The sequence below is a fragment of the Nerophis ophidion genome, linkage group LG05 (genome assembly GCF_033978795.1).
Source record: "Nerophis ophidion isolate RoL-2023_Sa linkage group LG05, RoL_Noph_v1.0, whole genome shotgun sequence".
Classification (NCBI taxonomy): Eukaryota; Metazoa; Chordata; class Actinopteri; order Syngnathiformes; family Syngnathidae; genus Nerophis; species Nerophis ophidion.
Genome location: NC_084615.1, coordinates 34,561,746 through 34,585,934, shown reverse-complemented (window position 1 = coordinate 34,585,934; position 24,189 = coordinate 34,561,746). Strand labels below are relative to the sequence as shown.

Below are 24,189 nucleotides of genomic sequence, written 5' to 3'. Positions count from 1 at the left end.
TAACGAGGACTGTCCCCCGTCGTAACGAGGTCGGCCCCCCGTTTTAACGAGGGCTGTCCCCCGTCGTAACGAGGGCGGTCCCCCGTCGTAACGAGGGCTGTCCCCCGTCGTAACGAGGGCGGTCCCCCGTCGTAACGAGGGCGGTCCCCCGTCGTAACGAGGGCTGTCCCCTGTCGTAACGAGGGTGGCCCCCCTCGTAACGAGGACGGCCCCCCGTCGTAACGAGGGCGGCCCCCCGTCGTAACGAGGGCTGTCCCCCGTCGTAACGAGGGCTGTCCCCCGTCGTAACGAGGAAGGTCCCCCGTCGTAACGAGGGCGGCCCCCCGTCGTAACGGGGGCGGTCCCCCGTCGTAACGAGGGCGGTCCCCCGTCGTAACGAGGAAGGTCCCCCGTCGTAACGAGGACGGCCCCCCGTCGTAACGAGGGCTGTCCCCCGTCGTAACGAGGGCTGTCCCCCGTCGTAACGCGGGCTGTCCCCCGTCGTAACGAGGACGGCCCCCCGTCGTAACGAGGGCTGTCCAGAATCGATACATGGGCTAGCATATTAGCGTCCTGCAGTGCGTTAAACATCTAAATGTCCTCCAGTGCACACATGGTACATGGTAGGCCACTAGGAGCCAGCAGCTACACAACAGCTAAGCATACAATAGCACACATGTAATAAATGTTCTTAATTGATCAATATTGCAGTCTAAAACAGGTGTCAATATAAACAAGTATCAAATTATTATAGTTACCCATTACTTAGTTACAAGGTATCCAGTAACAAAAGTGTCTGCATCAATCAACTTACTAAGTCTTGAGATTACTTACAAAATATTATGACCACAAAGTGTCGCCGGGAAAAAACAAAAAACACTCCACCTTAACCTTAAAAACAGTGGCCATCCTCTGAGTAATTTCACTTGATCAAACCTTTCCTGACATTCCGCACAACAAAGTGTGTATTATTCACACTAATATTGTATTGGATTATACTCATTACTCCGATATCGGTATTTTACCGGCAGTAAAAATGTTGTACCGGGACACGTGTGGTCGTGACCCCACGTACTTTGCTCTTGTCCCCTCTGCAGGAGTAACTGCGTGAACGTGATGGTGACCACCACGCAGCTCATACCGGCACTGGCTAAAGTTCTCCTGTACAGTCTGGGTTCTGTGTTCCCCATCGAGAACATCTACAGTGCGACAAAAATAGGCAAGACACACACGCACAGTGGCTAAACACTTAAAACAGCGGTCGTAATGGTAACGGTTTGTTGACATCGTACTGTATTGATTTGATGGAGATAATACAGAAGAGTACATACCGAGAAAAGCTGTGGCCTTCAAACTGGAGCAACCTGTGCAGACTATTGAGAAATCATCACAAACATTGAATTGTTAATCCATCTTCTGTTGACAGAAATCAGCAGTATTATTAACTTTGTTACAACCCCATCATTCAATCATCTTAACAAAAAGAAACCCTGTGAAAGTCATGTTTTGTCCCCCAGGCAAAGAGAGCTGTTTTGAGCGTATAGTCTCCCGCTTTGGCACTAACATTACGTATGTTGTGGTCGGCGACGGCAAGGATGAAGAGCATGCAGCCGGCCAGGTAAATGACCTTTGACCATTTTTGACCACCTTCTTGTTTATTTGCAGGAAAAGAGAGTTGCTTTGAGCGCATAATGCAAAGGTTTGGCAGGAAAGTAGTGTATGTTGTTGTGGGGGACGGTGTGGAAGAGGAGCAGGCAGCCAAAAAGGTAAATAGACTTGCTGTGCCCCTGCCCACTTGGTGCAGTGTGAGCTCTGATTGGTTGAAGGCTGCCTGTCTTTGCTGTAGCGGTTTACTGATAGTTCTTTTTGCTTTTTCACCTCACTGGCTGTTCTTTTTTCAAGTGCGAGAACTCACATCAAGTCTTCTTCTACTAAAATTCAATGGTGATGTTTTTAAAGCAATCTGGTTTGTGGGCTCTTCTCTAAATTTGTGCTATCATTTTGCTGTATGTGCAAAATTGTATTTTCTCTAATATTTTCAGGTTTTGTGTGTTGGGGTTACAGAGGTTTAAGATGAGTGCTCAATTGCTTTCATGCCAAGAATGTTATTTATTCAGTTCAGCAGATTGTGAAGAAAAATGTACATGTTTGTCAGGTATTCAGATTGTAATCTGAAGTTGAGGAAAAATTTAATTGATCAGATTTGAAAGTTTTTGAAGCTTTGGCAGGAAAGCAAACACTTCCCCACTTATAGAGCTTTTAGGACAGCATGTATTTGGTTTGCAGTGTTTGTTGCATCGCTTACATTCCCTATCAACTTGTATTTCAGTGTTTGTGTCCTCTCCACAGCATAACATGCCCTTCTGGAGGATATCCAGCCACTCTGACCTGCTGGCGCTACATCAAGCACTGGAGTTTGAGTACCTGTAAAACTGTATGGACTTGCTTACCCCCTTTTGTATAACTATTTAAGAACAAACTACACTGCAATTTTTTTTGAACATCTGGATTTACAAACTGAATGTCTTAAAAAGCAATGCGGACTGAGAAGCTCCACATGGACATTTTCAAATGGACTTGGCTGGTCTCTGGACAGTTACTGTGTAGAGATAAGCTGCTTTTATTTTATTTCCGGCTAGCCTGATACAGGTGCCTGTGTAAATTATTTGCAATAAAATGAAGGGCTGAGGTGTGGGTGGTGTGTCAATGAAGTTATTTTAAGGGGATTTGTTTTAACAAGACGAGGGTGGGAGGGGTTGAGAAAATGCATCATGTGTTGTGCCTTAATGTGTTGTCAGTCTGTTCTTTTCAGAAGTGTACATATTAAAAAGACAAAAATCCTTTCCCAACAATTTTTGACTTCTCTTGTGTGTGTACCAGTTCCTCATTAAGTGCCTCATAATTATGTCAAGCATGATAAGACCCATCAGTCATGCACAATTTCAGTCAAACACTTGAGATTAATGCCATTTCCACAGTTTATTTTTATTTCTTGGCTTTGAAGTACTCCTCAATGACATCCTTGGCTTGAGACTCCTTGCCATAGTCCTGTGGCAGAAATTTGGGGGAAAAAAAAGGTCCATATTAGAGAAAACAACCCTTTGATGACCACAAAGATCCTACAAATCATGACAATTGTTACATGGTGAGGACGACATAACAGTCCAGTCTACATTGAAATAGACATAATAATCTCAGACATTACATCTCACCGAGAAATTTAAAGACCATACGTTTACTACATTTACAAAAGCCTTCTTTGTGGTCTACTGGAATTGTAATGTGGCACTTTGGTTTAAATCTTGCATGTTTGCAGACCGCTCAGATGCCATTTACCATCTCTCTAGAATGTGCTGTTTATTGGCCGTCCTATTTATGTCCTGAGGCCCTCCTCCAGGCCAAGCCCCCTTTGACAGTCTCCACACAGTCAGCCATGTAATTTTTAAAACTTTAATAGTTCACAAACATTACCATTTCAACTGCACACTACCCCGGTAGATTTTAGCATGCATGTACAAGCTAGTCTGCTTCATAGCACAAAGCTCTTCAGGTAAATCCCTATCATACATGGAGATATCTGGTAACTTAAAAGTAGATGATGTAACAAAAGTTTCCAAACGGCTCCTTTGGAGGAAGTAGGAAGGAATGCAAGATGTTTTTATAAATCTGTCTGCCATGCCTCCATGGTTTGATTTCATATTTTCAAGACTTATGGGGATTCCAAATACCCCCCAAAAAGTAATAAAAGTTGGGTTTGCATTATAGGGCCCATTCTACAGTGTGTTTGCTTACCTTCACGACTACGCAGCTGCAGCCCACCACCTTACGGGGTTTGCCCTCACGGTCGATCTTGCACAGACCAACCCACTCGCCAAGCTTTTTATTGTCATCAACCTGAGATAGATGGCACACATTGTCAATGTTCCATGAATGCAATTGTTTATACAAAAGAAGTATGGGTAGTCTTCACTGTAGTTCACACAAATTGGTAAAGAGTATCATCTCATCACAAACTTCCAGCAGAGGGAGCAACATTTCTAATCAGAAATACAGCAGTACATTATACCAAACATGACAAGTCTTCCTAATTTTTTTAAGGTTATCACGATTTGTTTTAACAGCTAATCTAATCAGAATTTGTGGTTGCCGATTCAATTTTTTTAGAACAATAAGATCTGAAATGATTCATTGAGTTGAAAGTGATTCAGTAACTTCATAGCAAAAAAATTAACCAGTGTGAAATACTGGATACTGTACACTGAAGTCGAAGTTTCCCGTTTTGTTATTTCTTGTATGGGAATTAGGTAGAAATGAATTATGAATACAAAGCACCTTATTTTATTAAAGCGCAACTGACACTTTAGGATGAATTAACAGGAAACCCTTTCTGCCCTAATTTTCAATACAGGTACAGTTGCTAACATTTGAACACTTGGATTTGCCTGCCACTTATGCTTGTTTTATAACATTAAATACAATATTAAAAATAAAGTGCAACAGACAACTCTTCTCGTTGGATTCATTAGGTTTACCTGTGTCTTTTGTTTTTCAAAATAGAAATAATACAGATACAAAATAAATAAAATTGCGACCAAATATTTTCAGGTTAAATGAGCAGTGATTTGCCCTTCTACCACTTCATTTTAATAAAAAGCTACAGTAAGAGAATAGTCGCAACAAATGACCGAGAACGCAACAACAAAGCCGTAACAACTATAAGCCAAAACAATATGAAAAGGAAGAGACAGCGGACAAATTTCAGCGACTCGCAGACGTCCTGAGACGGTAAGTTGAAAATGTAATGAACAACTCTATTTGTCCTGGGAAGTCAGAATTTCCGAGTTCTTCGTCAGCATTTCAACTGGAACGCCCCTCGAGATCGGATTTCCAACTCTGCATGCCGGAACATTCTCACTTCCCCAGATTTTGTTTCAAAGATTGCTGCATATACAATGTGTTGTATGCTCATATATATGTAACGTCACTAGGGATTATGTTTGATAAGAAATTATCGAGTTCGAGTCTATTATCGAATCCTCTTAATGAACAGATTCCTTATCGATTCTCTTATCCAATCCAGATAGGTTGTTGTATATGGGGAAAAAAAAACAATATTTGGTTTAACAAAATCTCACATTTATTTTGAGAAAAAAATTACATCTAATAAATAAATAAATATTGAGTGTTACCCCCCTAAAAAAATAAAAAAAATAAATATTGACTGTTGTTACCCTAAGTATATTAAGTGGGATTTTTCAGAAAAACAAATATATACAGTAACACAAAAACAACCTGTCTCTGTGATCACTATAGGTGTATAAATAATAATAGTGTTAAATAAAATCAATCCCTTGGGCACAAAACTGAAAATAATACCGCTCTCCAAAAAGTGCACATCTGCTGCTATTTGACATAACTGTTTGTTAGGATGCTTTGACATTTTTGCACTTCATTCCTTTATTGAAAGAAAATTCTATGAAGAGAAAAGTTGTATGCAAATGTGGTTACAAGGCTAAAAAAATGAAAAGTTAAAGCTAAAAAAATAAATACACTTTATTGAGTTAACATTATTTCTTTATAGGGGGAAAGATGGGATATGAGCTATGATTATAACAACTACACTACCCAGCATGCAAAAGGAGTGACGAGTACCAGTTCTCAAAAAGGGATTCGAGTCCGAAGACTCGGTTTTCTTATCGAACAACCGGGAATACCGGTTTCGAGTATCATCCCTAAACGTCACTGTGGCATACATTGCCAGCAATAGCTTCAGTGCTTCCCCTTCATCCACCGATGGCTATCGGAAGGTTGCAGAAAGAGTGCATATTTCCCCCAAGGTGTTTGTATTCAGACAAGGCAAGCGCAAAAATAGCTTTTGTGGATGTGGGAATCTTGATTTCCGAGATTGTAACTGGAATGCTTATAAGTCAGCTGTGACGTCATTCCCAGCTCCGACTTCCGAATCATATGGACCACAGCAAATATTGCAAAAAATACTGAAAAAATGCGACTGAAAACTTTTTCAGTTATAAAACCCTTTATTTACTTTTTCCATAAAATGAATATACCACTTTCAGATGCCATAACTTGCTCTGATGTCACTTCCGTCACAGCTTTTGTGGCTTAAACTTGTGTTGCAGGTCTATATCATTGTGTTGCGGCAGCGTCTGTTGAGTTTTTGGCAATCATGCTGTAGCTTAAGGTTGTAATTTATGATGCTGTTTGCCTTGTGGCATTTGCATTTGGTATGACCCTTCAACGGTACTCACCATATTTGTTTTTCCGATTTATGGGATTATGGGATGACGCCACAAGGCAGACTTGAATAATAACGTCCTTAATAACAATTTTGAACTTATGGGATAGGCTCAACTAGGGATGTCCCGATCCAGGTTTTTGCACTTCCGATCAGATACAGATATTGTTTTTGCACTTCAGATCCGATACCGATACTGGCCTATCCGAGCATGTATTAAAGTTTAAAGTTATTTAGCCTACTTAGTTGTCAGATTAATGCTGAAAAGGATTTTAGTACTCTTGATAACAACTAGCCAGCTGAATTAGATGAGTTTGAATAACACACAATAGTTGGTATTCAAGGATAAACACAAAATATCAAAAATTATACATGACAAACAGAAATGGCATCATTAAACAGTAAAAAAGTTAACAGTATAAAGTGCAAATAATGCTGTAAACATTATCAAAAAAAAAAGCAAGACACAAAAAACCTGAGTGGGATAAAATGTCTATAACGCAGCATCAATACTTGCTCTTTAACGAGCGTAAACCTTAAAAAAAAAAAAAAAAAAAAAAAAAAAAAACTTTCTACACACTCCTTTCAATTGTTTGCCCCAGTCCAAGCATAATGGGGAGATTCTTTAACAAAGACAAGCACTTCAAGACACTATGGTGTCAGCCTGCTCCTGTGTTCATCTATTAGTGCTAAAAAGCCTCTCACTCGCAAGAGTCATTAAAATGTCTTACAACTTTACCACCACGCTTGACTTTATTGTGGCATGTTTTGCACTCCACCTCTTCATCTTTTTTGTTTTGTAGGGTAAAATAATCCCACACAGCTGACATTTTTACCGTAACTTTTAATTCACACGGCCGTCTGAACGGTTAGAACACAGACCTGTGGATATTTTGAAGGTGTGCTGGAAAATGCGGAACGGAGTTTAGGGAGCAGCAGAAGAGTGGAATGTATTATTTAAATCGGTGTGTTGGAAAACACGGACCGGAGTTTGTTTAAAAACTGAATCTGGACCGGCATTTTCCCATGCCTTGCCGATACGCATTTTTTGGCAAATATCGGCGGCCGATCCAATCCAAATATCGGATCGGGACAACCCTAGGCTCAAAAGCCCACTGCACCCCCGCGACAAGCGGTATAAAATGGATGTATGTTTTTTTTTTCTCCCAATAGCAATACAATTGATAGGTTTCCTTTTAAAATGACATTGATTGATACCTATAGTCTGGAAAGCAAAGGAGTACTACTCGATATGTCAATCGTTACACCCCTATTTTTTGCTATTTTTAGGGGTGTAACGGTACACAAAAATTTCTATTCGGTACATACCTCGGTTTGGAGGTCACGGTTCAGTTCATTTTCGGTACAGTAGGAAAACAACAAAATATAAATTTTTGGGTTATTTACCAAATTTGTAAACAATGGCTTTATCCTTTTAACATTGGGAACACTAATAATTCTGCCCATGTTAAACCACATTAAACTGTCTCAAGATGTTGCTTTGATTAAATAAAATAAAAAAACCTTTCTTCCACATATAAAAAGTGCAACATTAAACAGTTTCAAGTCAACTCATGCTTAATTTATTACAGCATTTGGGAAGCCTGTAGTTGACTTTTATTATGTAAATGTTATATTTTTTATTAACATGTGATAGCAGGGACCCTGCCATTCAAAACTAGGCTGCTATCATTACTAATGATTAATGTAACTATTGCTGAAAAAAATAGTACAATAACAACAGGAGAGACTATTCATCCCTGAAAACCATGGAGCTCAATGAAATAGACAGACAGGGCTTTGCTGCCATCAACACGCACACACAGCAAAATGAGCTAACGTTACGCTAAAAGCTAATTAGCCTTCACCTCAAGCCAGAACTGCAAGCGAGCTGAGCTGCAGTTTACATTTCTAGAAGGTCAACGGGCTCATAGTGATGTTTGTAATAGTTGTGACTGGGAGGTGTTTTTTATCATTTGGGGTACGCTGTCCGCTGCTCCCCTGCAAAATGAATATCTGCTCGACGCTGAAGCATTGACTCCATACGCTCTGAATACGCACTGCTGATTGGCTTTGTATGTAACCAATCAGATGGTTGTGTGGGTGGTACAATGCTTGCTGCTGAGACAGAGGCAGAAAGCAGAGCAGCTTGTGAAGACTTTTGCTTACAAACTCGTTTGGTACGCCCGTGTGCTGAACCGAAACCCCCGTACCGAAACGGTTCAATACAAATACACGTACCGTTACACCCCTATTATTTATGTAAACTAGTTCTATGAGTCTCACCTTGATTAAGTTGATCTGATGCTCGGCGCAGAGGGCCTCCACCAGCTTGACATACATGGGCTCGTCGCAGTTGGCGGCAAGGACGCACAGATGGGCCTGGCGCCTGGATAAATGAGTGCACTGCATTAATTCAATGAAATTACAAACTGTATACATCAATTAAATGAAAATGTAGCATGTCTCAGACAAGAATTTGGTGACAATGGCAATCTCCTCATGGTGTTCAGAAGAGGGAGCCAAGGAATCATCATTGATACACTTTGAAGAATCCAATAGGTGAGATAAAAGACCTACTTGTCTAGTGCCTTAGCAGCCTCTCGGATACCACGGGCAAGGCCATCATGGATAAGTGCGGTCTTGAGCACTTCAGGGAGAGCGGTGTTAACATCCATCACACCTCCGGCAGCAATGCTGTTGGAGGAAGACGACGATTCAGTTCAGTTCCGGTTTATTTGAAACATGCATAAGATACAATGTAATGCATCACGCATTACCAGTTTCATTACAGCACGTCCAAAAAGGAGTAGGAAAAAGCAGATCTTAATAAATCCTAACCCTTTTCATACCATTGCAATTTTATCCAATTTCCTTGTTCTCTGTAACAGAACAGTGAACTAATAATATACCATAGTAAGCAAACAAATATTAAATACATAAATATACATAAATAGGGACGGCGTGGCGCAGTGGCCGTGCGCAACCCGAGGGTCACTGGTTCAAATCCCACCTAGAACCAACCTCGTCACGTCCGTTGTGTCCTGAGCAAGACACTTCACCCTTGCTCCTGATGGGTGCTGGTTGGCGCCTTGCATGGCAGCTCCCTCCATCAGTGTGTGAATGTGTGTGTGAATGGGTAAATGTGGAAGTAGTGTCAAAACGCTTTGAGTACCTTGAAGGTAGAAAAGCGCTATCCAAGTACAACCCATTTATTTATCATTAAATAATCTTAGTCTCATAAAAAAAAGGGTTCCAAGATGTTCATCATAATTCTTGTGTACTTTGTGAACACTTGTAGTATGAACAGTCTCTTAAACTGAATCATATTGGTGCTTTGATTGATCCATTCCTTAATTTATTTCACATACTGATATACTAAAAGGTTTTAAGTGTTGTACGAGCATACAAATATTTTAAATTAGATTTTCCTCTAAAGTTATATTTCTCTTTTGTTGAGAATAATTGCTGTACATTCTTAGGTAACAGGTTATAGTTTGCTTTATACATACTTTTAGCAGTTTGCAAATGCACCAAATAATTTAATTTAAATATTTGTGATTTACTAAAGGGTTTGTATGTTCTCTAAATCCAACAATATGTATTATTGTAATCGATCTTTTTTGTTCCACTGTTAGTGAATGAAGCGCACATTTGTAGTTTCCCCATATTTCTAAACAATAACTCAAGATATGTTAACAGTACCAAACAGTAAACAGGGTTCGTACACCTTTTCCATGGCCAAATTCAAGCATTTTTTTAAGACTTTCATGATCAATTTTCCAGTAAACTTCAAAAGCCAAAAAAAAAAAAAAAAAAAAAAAAAAAAAAAAAAGTGTGAATCAATCCATAACCTTGTTTGCGGTCACCAAATGCTGTCTGTAGGAAAAATACGGAAAATGTGCTAAAACCGAAGCCTAACATTGAACCAGCAGTTAACTGAATTGGGCATAGAAAATGAAGCAGATTTTATGTAGACTATTCAATGTCATTGGTGTCTGCACACATTGTTTAGTTGTTTGTATCGTCATTCATGTATAAATCATCCCTTACAAAAAATAACAATCATACTTGTTTGTATCATGCACCTGTATACTTGTATCATCCACCTGTCTTCTTGGAGGGTGACACAGAGCCGTATGAACGTATGACAACAATCTAATGTAAGGGCTTGTGCAATGCCAACAGATCAACAGTGTAGTTTTTATTTTTAAGGAAACTGATTTTTTTCTTATTTAATAACTAGCCTATTGAGTCAGACTGCTGTGAAATATGATTAACATTTCCAAGCATTTCACCCCAAATTGGAGATGTTCGATCATAGTGATGGGACTGGGCTTCCAGCTTGTCAGAATTTTAATGTCACTCATTGGAAAGTGAAAGGGTATCGGACAAAACATTTAAGTGACTTTGTGGTTAGAGTATTCGCCCTGAGATCGGTAGGTCGTGGGTTCAAACCCCAGCAGTCATACCAAAGACTAAAAAAATGGGACCCATTAAAGGCCTACTGAAATGAGATTTTCTTATTTAAACGGGGATAGCAGGTACATTCTATGTGTCATACTTGATCATTTTGCGATATTGCCATATTTTTGCTGAAAGGATTTAGTAGAGAACATCGACGATGAAGTTCGCAACTTTTGGTCTCTAATAAAAAAGCCTTGCCTTTACCGGAAGGAGCAGACGATGTGCGCGTGACGTCACTGGTTGTAGAGCTCCTCACATTGTTTACAATCATAGCCACCAGCAGCTAGAGCGATTCGGACCGGGAAAGCGACAATTTCCCCATAAATTTGAGCGAGGATGAAAGATTCATGGATGAGGATAGTGAAAGTGAAGAATTAGAAAAAAAAATTTAAAAGGCGATGGTAGTGAGAGCGATGCAGATGTTAAGACACTTTTACTAGGATCATTCTGGAAAATCCATTATCTGCTTTTTGTGTTACTAGTGTTTTAGTGAGATTATATGGTACCTGAAAGTCGGAGGGGTGTGGCGACCGCCAGTGTCTCCGGTGGGAGGAGGTAATAGTCCGAGGAGGACGCAAGCGCCACTCATATCTACGGTAAGAGCAGACTTGTTACCAAATTTTCTCACTGAAACCTGCCGGTTGACATGTGGTAGAGAACCATGTTCGTTTGACCGCTCTGTTCCATAGTAAAGCTTCACTTTTGGGAATTCTAAACAAGGAAACACCGGCTGTGTTTGTGTTGCTAAAGGCAGCAGCAATACACCGCTTCCCACCTCCAGCTTTCTCCTTTGACTTCTCAATTATTAATTGAACAAATTGCTAAAGATTCAGCAACACAGATGTCCAGAATACTGTGTAATTGTGCGATTAAAGCAGACTACTTATAGCTTGGATCGGGCTGGAAAAAAATGTCCGCTACAACCGGTGACGTCAAAGGCACATGTCATCATACCGCAACGTTTTCAACCGGATACTTCGCAGGAAATTTCAAATTGAAATTTAGTGAACTAAAATGACGTATAAACATGTGTTGCAATGTTAATATTTCATCATTGATATATACACTATCAGACTGTGTGGTCGGTAGTGGGTTTCAGTAGGCCTTTAACTTCATGCTTGGCACTCAGCATCAAGGGTTGGAATTGGGGGTTAAAGGCCTACTGAAACCCACTACTACTGACCACGCAGTCTGATAGTTTATATATCAATGATGAAATATTAACATTGCAACACATGCCAATACGGCCGGTTTAGTTGACTAAATTGCAATTTTAAATTTACCGCAGAGTTTCTTGTTGAAAATGTCGCGGAATGATGACGCGTGCGCGTGACGTCACGGACTGTAGAGGACATATTAGCGCAGCACCATTTGCTGCTAAAAGTCGTCTCTTTTCCTCGCGCAATTAAACAGTATTCTGGACATCTGTGTTGCTGAATCTTTTGCAATTTGTTCAATTAATCATGAAGAAAAAGTGGAAAGATGGAGTTGGAAAGCTTTAGCCTTTAACCACACAAACACACGGTGATTCCTTGTTTAAAATTTCCGGAGGTGAAGCTTTACTATGGATCAGAGCGGTCAAGCATACATGATTCCCGACCACTTGTCAACCGGCAGGTTTCGGTGAGAAAATTGCGGTAAAAAGTCACCTCTTACCGGAGATCAGCTGAGCTTTCGCCGTCCATGCAGCTGCCGTCGACTTCCCTCAGAGACTGGCTTTAAGACACCCTTGGACACACCCCTCCGACTATCAGGTAGTATTTAATCTCACTAAAACACTAGCAACACAATAGAAAGATAAGGGATTTCCCAGAATTATCCTGGTAAATGTGTCTAAAAACATCTGAATCCGTCCCGATGCAATTGCCATTATTTTTTTAACTTTACTTTTTTTTCAAGTCCTTCACTATCAATAGCATCATCCACAAAGCTTTCATCCTCGCTCAAATTAATGGGGAAATTGTCGTTTTATAATGGGAGGCTCCCATTATAAACAATGTGAGGACGTGAGGAGCCCTCACCCTTGTGACGTCATCGTCTGCAACTTCCAGTAAAGGCAAGGCTTTTTTATCAGCACCAAAAGTTGCGAACTTTATCGTCGATGTTCTCTACTACATCCTTCCAGCAAAAACATGGCAATATCACAAAATGATCAAGTATGACACATAGAATGGACCTGCTATCCCCGTTTAAATAGGAAAATCTCATTTCAGTAGGCCTTTATCTCTCCAAAAATGATAACCAGGGGCGACCACCGCTGCTGCTGCTCACTGCTCCCCTCACCTCCCAGGTGAACAAGAGGATGGGTCAATAGCAGAGGAGAAATTTCACCACCCCAAGTGTGTGTGAGACTTTCACTGCTACTTTAACTTAAGTCATCATGTGTGTATGTGGAAGCTTAATAGATGAGAATAGTGGTGACATCTAATCGAATGTCTAAAAAGCACTTTGTGCAGCATATTAGAACAATGCAAGGATATTCAAGTTTAATACTTAATACATCGAATGTCTAAAAAGCACTTTGTGCAGCATATTAGAACAATGCAAGGATATTCAAGTTTATTACTTAATACATTGTATAAGGTTATGTTTTAAGAATACACTTTACGTTTATTGTACAGCACTTTATTTCTCATTGAATTTGTTTGAATGCTTTAAAAACGAAGTTGCACAGTATGGAACCAGGCTGCGTTACATTCTAGATCGCCGACTAACACTACAACATGCGCCATGCAGTCGCATTTTAGCTTAATAAAAGATGTATTGGACAACTATCATTTTAGTCGGAGTAAAACCAATCACTAAATGTTTACCTTTAAAATGTATTCCAATAACGGCTCAGTTATAAAATTTAATATAACCCAGCAATTACTTCTAAGAGTTGAGCTTACCCTTCCTCGGCCATTGTAGATAAGGATGGATGGCGGACCTAAACTTCTGCAATAAATGACAGACAATGCAGAGGAATTATTCTCCATCATTAATATTTTGTTTTGATGAAGTAATGATGGCGGATGATAGTTTAATCGGTTGGATTGTTGGCGAAAAAGTAGAAACGCACCGTTTCCTCCTTTCGGGCAGCGGGTAAAGAGGACGTCATCCGTGCGCGCCATTACTTTAAGCCTGCAAGGCCCCCCGCCCTTGACGGCGTCGGAAGACTGCCTGATTAATTTTCAGCTTTTCTTTACGTAGTTTATTAATCAATTTTTTACCAAAAGGTTTGTCAATAATTACTTGGCGCTCGAATAATAATTGAGAAAAAAAACAACAAAAGCCGTAATGAAGACAGAGAATATGTGTTAATCGTGAAAATGTTGCCTTTACACCAGGAGTCCCCAGACTTTTCCCACTGAGGGCCGGCCTGACACTAAAAAATAAAAGCATGCGGGGGCAAGTTGTATATTTTTAAAACAAATACAATATATATTGTATACCTTAGGGTTTCTCGCTGTTGTGTTCAATTATAAAGGTCCTGGAGACCCAAAATAGTCTTATTGTCTAATTCAGTGGTTCTCAAATGGGGGTACGGTACCCCTGGGGGTACTTGAAGGTATGCCAAGGGGTACGTAAGATTTTTTTTAAATATTCTAAAAATAGCAACAATTTAAAAATCCTTTATAAATATATTTATTGAATAATACTTCCTTCCGCCCGATTGTAGCTGAGATAGGCGCCAGCGCCCCCCGCGACCCCGAAAGGGAATAAGCGGTAGAAAATGGATGGATGGATAATACTTCAACAAAATATTAATGTAAGTTCATAAATTGTGGGGGAAAATTACAACAATGCAATATTCAATGTTGACAGCCAGATATTTGGGGACATGTTCCATAAATATTGATGTTAAAGATTTCTTTTTTTGTGAAGAAATGTTTAGAATTAAGTTCATGAATCCAGATGGATCTCTATTACAATCCCCAAAGAGAGCACTTTAAGTTGATGATTACGTCTTTGTGTAGAAATCTTTATTTATAATTGAATCACTTGTTTATTTTTCAACAAGTTTTTAGTTATTTTTATATCTTTTTTTCCCAAATAGTTCATGAAAGAACAATACAAATGAGCAATATTTTGCACTGTTATACAATTTAATAAATCAGAAACTGATGACACAGTGCTGTAATTTACTTCTTTATCTCTTTTTTTCAACCAAAAATGCTTTGCTCTGATTAGGGGGTACTTGAATTACAGGGGGTACATCACTGAAAAAAGGTTGAGAACCACTGGTAATTAAAGTGTTGAAAATAAGTCACATGTTATATCTTTTTTTTTTCCTTTTAACGCTTAAATCTAAAGATTAACTCGGTTGACCAAAAGTGTACTTTAAAACTTTTTTTTGTCCTTTTGACAAAACCTTTTATTAGGAAAACACAAAATATGCAGTATTTCCCTCTAAAAATGTTCAATGTGGAATTTTCTATGTGAAGTAACTGGAGTCTTAAAAATGTAAATAATTCATGACAATATTGCGTTGGGTTCGATATTTTTCTTGAACAATGACAGTTAAAAAAAAGCACACTAAAGGTATTGGGGATTCAAAACGCCCCCAGTCTTAAAGGAGTTAAAAATAGGTCATATATACATATATAATTTTTGCTTCCAACACTTAAATTTTTAGATCTACTCCAGATCTATCTGTCAAGTATATATTTTTATTATTTTCTTAAACGACAGATTAAAAAAATGCGTACATGTCAGCGTTGTGCTACTAGTTTCAATGTTGCAACATTTGTCAGTTACATTACCTGTTTGCTCTTTTATTCCACTTTTTAATGTGCTGAGGGGCGTTAAAAAATAGCTGCGAGTTGCAAATGGCCCCCCGGCCGCACTTACTGTATGTTCACAAGCTTTACACCATTGTAATAAAGCATTACAATATAATTTATTGTAAGCAATGATTGCAGACCAATGTCAAGTCATTTTAATCATTTTGTTTATTTTACCCACATGGACCACAAGCTTTACACCATTGTAATAATGCATTATGATATAATTTATTGTAAGCAAATATTGCAGACCAATTTTTAATGATTTTATTTTCTTTCAAACATACATTTGAAAAATTCCAGCTGTTTTCTTGAGAACAAAATTAAAAAAAACAAGCCATATTTATTGTAGGAATTTTGACAGCATCCCAACAACAACAAAACAATATATATTTTTACATATAGATTTCTTTGTGTTATGTTGACAATGCAGAAACAAATGGACAGGCTGTGGCTGATCAGATTTTGAGAAACGCCTCCAATTGTTCCATCTCAATTGCATTGTCGAATGCAATGAAATCCTGAATGGAAAACAAAAAGTGCATGAGAAACAAATACATATTAAAAAAAAAAAAAATGCGTGCATTAATTACAGTTGTACAACCACATTGATGGAAGTGGTTTCCTATTCAAAGAAATGCGATTATGGAACGATTGCAACACATGCATTTGAGCACACATATAATACTGTATTCCCTTTGGGGTTGCGGGGAGCACTGGTGCCTATCTCAGCTACAGTCAAGCAGAAGGCGGAGTACACCCTGGACAAGTCGCCACCTCATCGCAGGGAATAAGCGGTAGAAAATGGATGGATGGATAATACTGTATACTAACAGAACTTGTGTCCTGGTAATGTTAGAATGTATAGAAAATATACACATAAATTCACTCTATGAAATTTTGAACTGTAAAGACTTCAAACTGTTTTGATTAAAAGCACACACTCATGTATGTCTTCAGCCTGCAGGCCTGCTGATGTTTCAAGGCATGAGGCTTTTTCAGGTTATTTTTAATCTGGATCTCCATTGGTACAAAGATACAATTCTTAATAATATTTTTAGATTATAAAAATAATTTTAGTTAGCTGCAAATCCGATAGTTTTAATTAGTTACACAATTTTTTCTTATTGATTGATTGCACCGCCCAAAGCTTCTTGTTGGAGTTGGAGTGGCCAACATTCTCATCAACTGTCCTTGTTTTTTTTCCTTGGGATCTCGTCTGCTTTTTTTTTTGGACCATAACAAGAGTGAAGAATTGTTGATCCTGGCTCATTCTTGGCGAGAGTGAAACCAACACTGTAATGTTTACCTCTGATCTGTCTTTATTAAATATTGTAAATCCTTTAGAAAGACTTGTCCTTTGACTATTCAATGAAAAAACACGGGTCGAGCCCAACAATGAAAGAGTCAAATGTAACTTATTCCTTGGTTAGGGTTAAAATATATTTACAGGGTTTTTTTTTTCTTTTTAAATGTGTTTTTATTGCTTTGTTGGGACTGAAAAATATTTTAATTTAGGAAATTAATATACCATAATATTTATATATTGACAGCCACTTATTTATTTTTCTGCCTCAATTATAATAAATTATTACAAACTGTTACTATTTTATTGTACAATGGTGTTCTAGTTGATATTAATCATATTACAGACTTACAGTATACATACACATATATATACATACACGTACATGCACACACATATATATACTGTATATATATATACATGCACACACACATATATACTGTATATATATACATGCACACAAATATACATATATACACATATATATATATATATATATATATATATATATGTATATATATATATATATACACATACACACATACATATATACGGTATATGTATGTATATTTATATATATACACACATAAATACATACATATATTTATACACATAAATACAGTCACGATCAAAAGTTTACATACACTTGTAAATAACATAATGTCATGGCTGTCTCGAGTTTCCAATCATTTTTAAAACTCTTATTTTCTTGTGATAGAGTGATTGGAGCACATACTTGTTGGTCACAAAAAACATTCATGAAGTTTGGTTGACCAAATCTGCTGGGTCAAAAGTATACATACAGCAATGGTAATATTTGGTTACATCTCCCTTGGCAAGTTTCACTGCAATAAGACGCTTTTGATAGCCATCCACAAGCTTCTGGAAAGCTTCTGGTTGGACTTTTGACCACTCGTCTTGACAAAATTGGTGCAGTTCAGCTAAATGTGTTGGTTTTCTGACATGGAGTTGTTTCCACACGTTTAAGTCAGGACTTTGGGAAGGCCATTCTAAAACCTTCATTTTAGCTTGATTTAGCCATTCCTTTACCAATTTTGACTAATGTTTGGGGTCATTGTCCTGTTGGAACACCCAACTGCGCCCACGACCCAACCTCCAGGCTGATGATTTTAGGTTGTCCTGAAGAATATAGAGGTAATCCTTCTTTTTCATTGTCCCATTTACTCTCTGTAAAGCAGCAGTTTCATTGGCAGCAAAACAGGCCCATACTGTTCGATTACCTTTGTTTATACTACTGTCACTTATCAACTGCCAAAGAACTGTAGACACCTTAATATTTGTTGCTTCCTATACAGTATATACTGTTGTACTATTTGATCTTGCACTGGTACTGTATTTAACTACTGTACTTCTACTTGTACTGATACCTCTACCATAACTACTGTAACTTATTGTCCTGTAGTTAATGTACATCAGAGCTATTCAAATGTTTGTATTTTTGGTATTTAGTGTATTAGATTCTGCAACTAGTGTTTGAAACCCCCTGTACACAATATTTAGGGATGGATGGGATGAAGATTTCCCAATTAAGCTGAAAATCTTTTAATCCTAAAACACCGCTTTGTGGAAGGCCGCATAGCGGCTGCACCCGGGTGCACATAGTGCACTCGCCTGCTAGGGGGTTCTGGGGGCATGCTTCCCCAGAAACATTTTTAAATCTATGTTATCTTAGGATGCATTTCCTGCTATTTTGAGTCAAAATCTAACAATATTCTCCTGACCAAAATTTCGTATTTATTAGCAAATATTTTCATAAAAATGTATCCTGTGATGAAATTTATGTATACAAGTTTACACATATATCAAATTCTTGCAAACTTTTGGATTACAGACAAAAATAGGCCTACAAATGGATTAACCAGAATTGTTCTTCGTAAACTCACTTTAGTTAGATGCCTTGCCGATTTCGCGTGGTCAAAGAGTGCCGCCTTTCCCCGAGATCCATAGTTCACAATGTCCTTGCAATATAAGCACTGAGCACGTCCGGTTCATCGCACTTTGCAATGAAATCGCTGATCAGTTCGTCTACTTCTACGATATTGTTGTTAATCTTCACCTTCAGTTTGATAGATATATCGAGCCAGGCCCAGTTCCACTTGTTTCTCACGCCCTTATCGATATCTTTCGCTAAAGAAGCATTCCTATCTTGAATAAGCTTTACCATGTCTGAAACTGTCAATAAAGAAACGTGTTAATTGAGAGCTACTGTGTTTTCTTTCCAGATTAGTCGCCGATAAACACAACCAATATAAACAGAATACGAGTTCAGAAACGCTCACAATAATTGAGGATCAGGGACTACATATTGTCGGCAAACAACACGTGCAGACGCCTATAATGGGCAATGTCATTGGTTGATGTTGTCAGCTGATAGTAGAGCTAGCCAATCTGGTGCCTTCACGCATTGGCAATATATTTTTCGCGGGAATTCTCTGCCTTGTACTGATAACTAGGTCAACGCAGAGACAAAAACCACGAGTACCTACCCCCCCCTATAATTTTCTCCCTGGATTTAAACGATTCACAGAAATGACCCTGGCGGCGCCAAAATCGGCGGAATTCCGCGGATCCGCGGAAAATTCCCATCCCTGGATATCTGAAGGGCATGGAAAAAAAGTATTTCACTGTGGGGTACTCTGCATGTGACAAAAAAAACTTGAACTTGAACCATGCTTGACGGTAGGAATACATGGTTCCTGGGATTAAAGGCCTCACATTTTCTCCTCCAAACATACTGCTGGGTATTCTGGCCAAACAGCTCAACAGAACTTTCCTCCGGTCTTATCTTTGTCCGTGGGATGTCAGATGAAACAAAACTTGAGCTTTTTGGCCACAATACCCTGCAATATGTTTATATATATATATATATATATATGTTTATATATATATATGTATATATATATATATATATATATATATATATATATATATATATATATATATATATATATATATATATATATATATATATATATATATATATATATATATATATATATATACACACACACACACACACACTATTTGGATTCAAGTCAGTAATGCAAATGGAACCATTATAATAACACTTACTTACCCAGCAACATTTCTACCACAGGTGCAATTAGGTCATTTTAGCTTCGAAAGACCAGACAATACACAGGGTGTGCTATCTACTGTGTCTGTGTGTCGTAATACTTCAAATATTTATTTAGCCTCAACACAGCTACCGGGCAAGTACTGTTGCCTAAATAGAAACACCTAATGCATGTATAAAGTACATAACGCTGTATGAGCATATGCATGTGAGTCTTACCCCACAGTAGATGTCCCCATTACAGATTTGAGGGGGCAGAGCGGTCGGGTCCATCGCTCTCTGCCTCATGAGGTCTTTATCTGCGGGATTCTGGGAAATGTCCACCACCTTGTACGGGATCTTCTTGGAGTCTAGGATACTGAAGATTCTGTTTTGGTTTTTCTTCATCTGCATCAAAGGAAAAGACCATGTCACCAGTGGAGAGTTTCTAGCAATAGATATGCAGGAGAAGTAAGGAATACTGTACCAATGTGTTACTGCTCACGCTGGAAAAAAACACAGTAACTGACATGTTTAACAAATAAACCTGAGGTTTGTGCGTTAAGGCCGGTACAAGAAGGTGCTGTGCTGCTTTGCTGAGAAAGTAGACAAGGTAAGCAGGTTTGGACGGGACATACCTGAGTGCCAGAGCACACCCACTAGTGTGACTAGTTGTGGCTTGTTGGCACACACACACACACACACACACACACACACACACACACACACACACACACACACACACACACACACACACACACACACACACAAAGTGCTTTAAAATAAACATGTACATATGTGACAACGTAAAAGAAATACATATTTATTGGTTGGCATGGACAACTGTAACAGCAACAACAACATGATGCAGCAATAAACAAAGCAAAGTAAATATATAGTCGATGTGGTGTTAACTATCTGCTTTGGGAACATGCATCTCACTTGCAATTAAAAACATATTTTATTTCCTGAAAAGTTGCCACACCACTTCTTCGTTTGTTTTGCAAACACACTGAAGAGCATGTCAACATTTGGACTATTTATTAGGTGCACCTGCAGAATCTAATCGACAGTTCTTTTCAAGAGTCTAGAAGAACATGTTTTGCAGCCGGTTCCTTAAAAAAAAGCAAAAAAAAACTGTCATATAGACTTGGTATTGCGTGTCAAACTCATTTTGGTTCCCGGGCCACAATAAACCATAATTAAAGGTCCACTGGGTCGGACCACTACAATCAGAATCAGATTTATTGGCCAAGTATTTTTTATCACACAAATAATTTGACTTGGTATACTGTGCTCTCTTTGATTAATGGAAGGATCAATTTATAAGAGAAAAAGCGGTAGAAAATGGATGGATGGATGTCTTCGTGTAAAGAAATACAAGTCCATAGGAAAATCTTCACATCCAATTAAATATCCATCTACAAAATATATCATTAACCACCACGGATTTCTCAAGACAACATTTTTCACAAATACAAAAAACTTTAAGTCACAGGTATTTGGAACAAAAAATATACCGTAATAACATAATACATCTTTTCTTGTCTATGCATGTCCTTGCTAGATGTTGTACTTTTTGCCTTGACAAGTGATATCAAATACTAAATTATATTCGCTGACTCATGTTGGTTACACACCAATCACAGCGGCTTTGCATTAATCTCTGTAAATAAATAGGAAGTGATCCATTTCTCTTTAAAAACTACTTTTGTCCACCACTTTTGGGTGTGCAGGTGAGTAGAAACAAACAAACAAAAAAAAACTATAAAAAAAGGTTAAAAGGCAGGCTACGCCTTAAACTAGCAAAAGGTGTATTACTAACAACAAACCTAATTACCACAGTACACGCCTATGCTCTAACCAGAGTTACCAGGTTCACACCATACATGCTCTTTCTTACTTTCAAAAAATGACTAAGCGGGCAAGATTGAGCCCCCTTACGCAGCAACATTAAGCCTGTTTGTTTTGGGGGCCACATTTTCAGTAAGCTAATGACCGGGGGGCCGAGATTGTCCCTTCACTATTAGTCTTATTTCGTATATTGTGGACAACCAGCGTCCTCAACAGTGGACATTTGATTTTGGTGCATTTATTTTGTCGGATGTACCGAAGAGCTCAGTTGTATTTAAGGACCTGCTGCAAAAATAGTAGTCAAAGATCATCTCTATGACAGCACTCTAGTGTTTTAAAGAATCTGCTGCAAAAAATAATGAGACTCTCACAAATTATTTCATTTGAACCTGCGACCACCAGTTGAATAGCCTAAATGATGAAAAAGAGAGGACTTAAAAAGGAATCTTGAGGACAAGTCGCCACCTCATCGCAGGGCCAGTCCAGGGTGTACCCTGCCTTCCGCCCGATTATAGCTGAGATAGGCGCCAGCGCCCCCCGCAACCCCGATAGTGGAATAAGCGGTAGAAAATGGATGGATGGATGGATGGAAGGAACACCACAGGTGTAACTAAAGACGTTGAACAAATGACTACTGACTGCATCAGAAGTAAGCGAATTACAACACCACCTTAGTTATGTAAATCATCCATCCATCCGTTTTTTACCGCTTATTCCCTTTGGGGTTGCGGGGGGTGCTGGTGCCTCTCTCAGCTACAATCAGGCGGAAGGCGGGGTATACACTGGACATGTCGCCCCCTCATCGCAGGGCTACGTAAATCATATTGCTAAAAAAATGTCTTCCCGCCTAAAAGGAAAAACTTAAAGGTGTGCCTAGAGGAACGCCTCAGTTATGTAAATCCCAAGTTTGGACCCCAGCGTTCTATGTCTGCTAACATGGTTAAATTGTCAATGCAAGGATCTGTTGCAATTGGTCCAAGTCCCTCAAAACAACAGGAGCGTGTTTGTGTTTTTCGAAATTTGCTGCAAAAATGTTTTGTCTCCCAAGTCTGGAACTGAACTTGGGGGCCAGTATGGTAGGGGTAGGGAAACTATGGTTCTAGAGCCAGATGTGGCTCTTTTGATGACTGCGTCTGGCTCTCGGATAAATCTGAGCTGACATTGCTTAACACGATAAGTAATGAATAATTCAACTTGTAATCACGGTGTTAAAAATAATGTTCAAAATATAAAACATTCTCATGCATTTTTAATCCATCCATCCGTTTTCTACCGCACCTGTTTAAGAAGTTGAGTTAATGGTAGGAAGTTATTTATTTACTATTGGTTAGTGTGGGGCTTGCCCTTCTGGGGGTTCTTCAGACCACCAAGCACCGACATGAGAGCCTGTTTCAGGGTTACAATATTGTTTTATTTTTCAATAAGTCTCTCAGTTGCTTTCGAGCAATTGTCTTTTTGTCTTTCGTCCTCGCTTGTGCTTTGGCTCCAGCTCCAACCCCGTCTCTCCTCCTGGCTGCTGCTTATAACCGAGCGGCAGGTGATTAGATACCAAGGCCCAGATGGGCCATCTATGCACCTGTCGCTGATTTCGAGGCTGATCCTGGCAACACCCCGCTTCGCTGCAGGCCCGCAGGCCACGCCACCCTCCACAGTTAGCTTCAGAATAACAATGTTATTACAAAGAATAAGAGACCTATTGTAGTCTAGAAATGTTGGTCTTACTTAAAAATGCACGCGTTTAGTTGTGTTCAGTATTAAAAAAAATATTATATGGCTCTTACAGAAATACATTTTAAAATATTTGGCTTCTTGGCTCTCTCAGCCAAAAAGGTTCCCGACCCCTGCAGTATGGTATCATCCCCGGGCCTGTTTTGATAGAGAGGATCTTTGACGAGTGTAGAGGAGGTGGGTTCTTAGAGAAAGCAAAGTACTCTTGACATATAGAGGAGGGAAAGCTGAAGTAAAAAAGTTTAAAGCATCCCATTGGGTTGAGTTTTTTCTTGCCTTGATGTGGGATCTGAACCGAGAATGTCCTTGTGGTTTGTGCAGCCCTTTGAGACACTTGTGCTATATAAATAAACGTTGATTGATTGTTTGATTGATTGAAAAGGCAGAGCAGAACTGCAACAAATCTACCTTTACCAAGGTCGAGTGTTCATTTAAGAAGTGGTTTAATTTTGCTGTAGTACAAGTCCTCTTCTAAAAGGGCACAACTTTTGTTCTGAATGGCAATACATTCTGCAGGTGTACCTAATGAAGTACCAGGTGTGTTCTGTAAGTAAACAAGGCCTTATCATTTGCAGCACCATCACTACAGAACGAGCGGTTCAAGCTCGTAACACACTCGACCTGCCAGGTCCTCGGGGACCCTCTCCGCAGAGCTCTCAGAGTCGACGTCCGGCACCTTGTCCTCCTGGAGGCGCTGTGCTCCTCGCGCTCTAACGGGCGGGTTTCGATCTCTTGAAGGAGACCCAAAAAAAAAAAA

At 39.0% G+C, this 24,189-nt stretch overlaps 4 protein-coding genes and 1 non-coding gene across 11 annotated transcripts in view; 1 reads left to right on the top strand and 4 right to left on the bottom strand.

The window, feature by feature from the left end:
• eya4 (EYA transcriptional coactivator and phosphatase 4) overlaps positions 1-2,831 on the top strand; it is a 132,683-nt gene extending 129,852 nt beyond the window's left edge. For 5 of the 6 annotated variants that reach the window (XM_061900658.1, XM_061900655.1, XM_061900653.1 and 2 more), the window contains 3 exons: positions 1,077-1,198; positions 1,645-1,745; positions 2,329-2,831. In XM_061900658.1, coding sequence (XP_061756642.1) covers positions 1,077-1,198; positions 1,645-1,745; positions 2,329-2,409 — 304 coding nt within the window. In that variant the 3' untranslated portion in view covers positions 2,410-2,831. Of the gene's footprint in view, positions 1-1,076; positions 1,199-1,496; positions 1,598-1,644; positions 1,746-2,328 lie in introns of all 6 variants that reach the window. The other variant, XM_061900654.1, reaches the window with a different exon arrangement.
• A 112-nt stretch (positions 2,832-2,943) lies between these two features.
• rps12 (ribosomal protein S12) lies at positions 2,944-13,817 on the bottom strand. The gene is given in 7 exon segments (XM_061900659.1): positions 2,944-3,027; positions 3,772-3,873; positions 8,522-8,624; positions 8,816-8,932; positions 13,594-13,615; positions 13,618-13,639; positions 13,764-13,817. Coding segments are annotated over 7 exon segments (468 nt in total). The 5' UTR covers positions 13,803-13,817; the 3' UTR covers positions 2,944-2,964.
• LOC133553709 (small nucleolar RNA SNORD100) lies at positions 8,697-8,779 on the bottom strand. The gene has a single exon (XR_009806972.1). It is a non-coding gene; the product is annotated as a small nucleolar RNA SNORD100 (small nucleolar RNA).
• A 1,801-nt stretch (positions 13,818-15,618) lies between the features above and the next one.
• zgc:153284 (uncharacterized protein LOC751696 homolog) lies at positions 15,619-20,498 on the bottom strand. Its single transcript, XM_061900650.1, has 3 exons — positions 20,338-20,498; positions 20,091-20,258; positions 15,619-15,989 (listed from the first exon to the last, which is right to left on the bottom strand). Exons 1-3 carry the CDS (start codon positions 20,380-20,382, stop codon positions 15,927-15,929), a joined length of 276 nt encoding a protein of 91 aa, XP_061756634.1. The 5' UTR covers positions 20,383-20,498; the 3' UTR covers positions 15,619-15,926.
• The window catches only part of LOC133552973 (deleted in malignant brain tumors 1 protein-like), a 41,389-nt gene continuing 37,537 nt past the window's right edge, over positions 20,338-24,189 (bottom strand). For both annotated transcript variants that reach the window (XM_061900649.1, XM_061900647.1), the window contains exon 16: positions 20,338-24,163. In XM_061900649.1, coding sequence (XP_061756633.1) covers positions 24,016-24,163 — 148 coding nt within the window. In that variant the 3' untranslated portion in view covers positions 20,338-24,015. The remainder of the gene's footprint in view (positions 24,164-24,189) is intronic.

Coding starts and splice junctions, on each gene's coding strand:
- zgc:153284 (XM_061900650.1), bottom strand. CDS start 20,382: ATGTCAGTTACTGTGTTTTTTTCCAGCGTGAGCAGTAACACATTG. Junction 20,259..20,337: donor GCGTGAGCAGTAACACATTG/GTACAGTATTCC, acceptor CCTTTGATGCAG/ATGAAGAAAAACCAAAACAG. Junction 15,990..20,090: donor ATGGGGACATCTACTGTGGG/GTAAGACTCACA, acceptor TTTTCCATTCAG/GATTTCATTGCATTCGACAA.